General features: G+C 32.4%; 2 protein-coding genes across 2 annotated transcripts in view; one reads left to right on the top strand and one right to left on the bottom strand.

Moving 5' to 3' along the window:
• xgb (x globin) overlaps positions 1-2,641 on the top strand; it is a 14,355-nt gene extending 11,714 nt beyond the window's left edge. The window contains exons 4-5 of the mRNA XM_016474166.1: positions 326-406; positions 2,499-2,641. Of these exons, the coding sequence (XP_016329652.1) occupies positions 326-406; positions 2,499-2,621 (204 nt within the window). The 3' untranslated portion in view covers positions 2,622-2,641. The remainder of the gene's footprint in view (positions 1-325; positions 407-2,498) is intronic.
• Positions 2,638-4,299, bottom strand: part of srp14 (signal recognition particle 14) — a 4,339-nt gene continuing 2,677 nt past the window's right edge. Inside the window, exons 3-4 of the mRNA XM_016474080.1 lie at positions 3,478-3,510; positions 2,638-3,300 (exon numbers count right to left, since the gene is read on the bottom strand). Coding sequence (XP_016329566.1) covers positions 3,211-3,300; positions 3,478-3,510 — 123 coding nt within the window. The 3' untranslated portion in view covers positions 2,638-3,210. The remainder of the gene's footprint in view (positions 3,301-3,477; positions 3,511-4,299) is intronic.

The raw sequence follows: 4,299 nt of genomic DNA, 5'->3' as shown, positions 1-4,299 counted from the left end.
ACATATATACATTTAGATTTTATAAATATAAATAATTTAAAAATAATTTTAATTATAAATAATCTTTATATATATATGTGTTTGATCACTTCATTGAAATGGCAAATTCTACACTAATATAAATACATTTCTGAAGTCTTGAAATTTTTAAGATTTTGAATTAGATTTAATTTTTCTGTTTTCACTTTAATTTGAAAGCTTTAGTAATTTAGTAGGTTTTTTTGGTCATAAATACAATGAATAAAAATAAACTAGAATAAGTTTGTTTTTTATATATATTTTATTTCAAGTAATATTTTTTGATGTAAGTGTGGTTGTGTTTCAGTATGTGGGAGCCGAGTTCATCTGCGCTGTTCGGCCGGTTCTGAAGGACAGATGGACTCCTGAACTGGAGCAGGCCTGGCAGGTAATAAAACACAAACTTCACCTGCAGTTCTGACGATGTCTGGACTCTTCCTCGCTCTTCCTCATTTCTGTCTCGGTTCTCTCGTGGCTTTGTCTTATGCATCACGAGTAAGTGTTGAGTTAGTTCTCAAGCGTTTTTCCTCACCGCAGCTTCATCTCGAGCTGGTCTGGTCTCAACAAAAGCTCTTAAGAAAGTTTGTTTAAATTCATATTCTCAAATATTGTCTTAATGTCAACAACTTATTTTCTTTAGAATAAAAAGACATTCTTTGCTCTTGTCTGATTGTTATTTTAGTAGCATTGTTATACTATTATATTTTGTAGTAATAATGTTTGTTATTTTAATAATTAATTAGTTTTTATTTTTTCTGTTTGCATTTTTATTAGCTTTTTTACGTTTTTTTTTAATAGATTTAGTACTTCGTTAAACTAAATGAAAATTAGAAATGTTGGCAGCTAGCTGAAATAAAATGTTTTTATAGTTTAAGCTGATGTTTGTATTATTTCAAGTTTGTTTCAGTTACATAAACTTTAATTCTTAATATCCATCTAGTAACTTTTTTCATTAAAAAAAGCAGATACTTCCATCATTTTCTGAGTTTTTTTTTTTTTCATTTAATGACTTGTGTATTATATGTAGTTAGTGTTTTGTTGCAATGCTTAATATTAGAAATGACCCAATAAAATAAACATTTTCACTTTGGGGATTTAAAATGAAATGGAGGTAATTCTAATGTTATGATTTCTACGATTTTTAAGAGCACAAGAATTTTCCTAGGTTTTGTCTTATCGCAAGAAAAAAAAAAGGACATTCTCAAGTAATATTTTGGTAATATAACAGACTTTGCTTTTTTCTGTTATAATATAAAAGACAAAAACCACAAAGAATTGTATTCTTAATTCTTATCATGCCCCCCCCCCCCTTTTTTTTTTACAAGATGCAATGTCTCACGTGTCCTCAGGATGTATCTGTGAAAATACCATATTTATTACACCATACTGTAAATGCCCATATTTTCGGATGGAAGCAAAAGCATGCTGTTGTTGTGTCTCTTTAATGCAAATGAGCTGCTGTCAGTCTACTGAAACTCACACTATATTATTAGACCACACTATTTTTAAATTTGTGAAATGCTTTAGGCTTTTGTAATACAAAATGACAAATAAAGTTAGTATTGAATACTTTCTGAGTGCCTAGTAGCACAATGAACAATTATTGTACTGGTAGCGTGATGTTTAAAGGAATATTCCAGGTTAAATGCAAGTTATGCTGTCATTATCATTACAGCGTGTGTGAGTGACCCTGGAGCACAAAACCAGTCGTAAGGGTCAATTTTTCGAAATTGAGATTTATGCATCATCTGAAAGCTGAATAAATAAGCTTTCCATTGATGTATGGTTTGTTAGGATAGGACAATATTTGGCAACTATTTGAAAATCTGGAATCTGAGGGTGCAAAAAAATCTAAATATTGAGAAAATCATCTTTAAAGTTGTTCAAATGAAGTCCTTAGCAATGCATATTACTAATCAAAAATTAAGTTTTGATATATTTACGGTAGGAAATGTACAAAATATCTTCATGGAACATGATCTTTACTTAATATCCTAATGATTTTTGGCATAAAAGGAAAATCTGTAATTTTGACCCATACAATGTATTTTTGGCTATTTCTACAAATATACCCCAGCGACTTAACACTGCTTTTGTGCTCCAGGGTCACATTTATATATCAAGTTTCTGAAAAGGTATTTCACTCCATTACACAAACGTGTTTAACCCAGAATATTTATTTTGGTCATTTTTCTTTAGTCCCGAAATATTTCGCATTTTCCTGTCGTTTTAGTTTCTTTGATTTACTATTAGTTTTTGTTAATATTTAGAATTTGATCTTCGTTTTCTAGTATTTTTTGTGTGTGTGTTTATTTTATGTTTTATTAGTTTTAGCACTTCGTTGAACGTTCCTTTACGCTCATGAAATATTTCATGCAATTAAAACAGGCTAAAACAAGTCATGTGACCTTTTAAAGTTATTGAATATTTAGACATTTTCTGGATGTACTGTCCATGTGTGATCTGTGTTTTCCTCTCAGACGCTGTTCCAGTACGTGACGGCGATCATGAAGGACGGTTATCTGGAAGAAGAGCGGAGCAGACGCAGCCACACGCTGACCTCCAGCAAACAGCGACCGGACAAGAGAAACACAGCCATTTAATTTCTCACACCTGACGTGTACATACTGTATTTATTTCAACGCTTCATTTTTTACAGTACACAAGCTTCATGTCTCTTCTGAAGATGTTACCTGCACAAGATCGTGATTCCCAGTCCAAACGTCTTTGGGATTTTCTCATGATGAAATCAGTGAATAAACGTTATCTTTTATTTGCAAATCTACAAAGGTGGTTTTGTTAAGGTCAAATATAAAAACTCCACTGTTAGACCTCAAAAACGTCCAACAAGCCAATCAACAAAGGGCATCTTTCAAACTTAAAATCAATAAAAAAAGCACTGAACAGCAGAGAACTGAACTATAACGACAGGAGGAGAAAGTTACTGACTGTAATGTTCACTCACCATATAAAAAAATCAAAATACGGCTTGAAATATAAAGTGATGGATTCCGGACCAACACAATCTTCACCTATAGAACGCAAAACGCTCATTAAGCCTAGTATCTTGTAGTAAACGGAGCTCTGCGTGCTTGGTTTGTTTGGTCGTGGATCAGCAGAAGAGGAAGGTTGGCAGGTTTTCAGACGCAGGGGCTGATGGGAAGGTGGCATAGACCTCTCTGTTACCGTCCATCACTGCGTGGCTTTAGTTTTCTTGCTTTTACTCTTTTTGTCTTTCTTTTTCAAGCCGTCCATGTGCGCTCGCAACAAGTTTGAATACGCCTGTGAAACAGACAATACACTGATATGATGGACAATAAATACAGACTCATGTAAATAAAACAATATCCAGTGTATTGGATGTGATTTGGGGAAAGTCGTGCCGTGATGGTTAGTCGGACTTGTGACCAAAAGGTCTGAGGTTCGAGTCTTAAATTATAAAGTAATATTACAGCTCACCATCTGAAACTTAATTACTTCTTTGGTGTTGACCTGAAAGACACATTAAAACAGATGTTAAATAATATCCAGCTACTTCCGAAAGCAAATATCACTTTATGAATGTGAAGACAATAAAACAAGAAATGTGATAAATGTCATCAAAAAAATGTCTAACAATTTAACATTTCTATAAAAAATATATTAAAAAAAAAAGAAAGAATCCTAAATTAAAAACAATAATCTAAAATAAAGAATAAAAATGTAAAAAGGAATACAGAAAATAATAAACAAATGGGAGAGAAAAATATGAGTAAGAATATAAGGATAAATACAATAAACAACTGTTGAAATGAATGTGGTTATATTTAAATATGGAAATAAATACATGGGGAAAATAAATATAAAAATAAATAAATGCATACATAGATAATAGTTGAATGAATGAATGAATGGGAACATGTAATTAATGAACATTTTTTTTAAATCAATTTATATATTGGCAATTTCTGAAATTGAGATATTACACACTTCAGCCTCAAAGTATGTTGTAGTGACAGTAACAGAGTAATCTGACTCTGAGTCAATCAGTCTTGAGCTTGAGTAAGAAGATACAGACACACACTCACACCGACACACTCTCTAACACACACACACACACTCTCTAACACACACACAAATGGGCGATATATTGCGTCACCAAAAATTATTCAGGTCATGTACATATATTGCGCGATAAGTCGATATATTGATTATTGCGACAGGCCTACACACACACACACTCTCTAACACACACACACACACACACACACTCTCTAACACACAAACACACACACTCTCTAA

This window comes from Sinocyclocheilus anshuiensis, unplaced genomic scaffold (assembly GCF_001515605.1).
Source record: "Sinocyclocheilus anshuiensis isolate Anshui unplaced genomic scaffold, SAMN03320099.WGS_v1.1 scaffold208, whole genome shotgun sequence".
Classification (NCBI taxonomy): Eukaryota; Metazoa; Chordata; class Actinopteri; order Cypriniformes; family Cyprinidae; genus Sinocyclocheilus; species Sinocyclocheilus anshuiensis.
The sequence above is the reverse complement of the archived record's forward strand: the minus strand, read 5'-3'. Positions and strand labels throughout refer to the sequence as shown.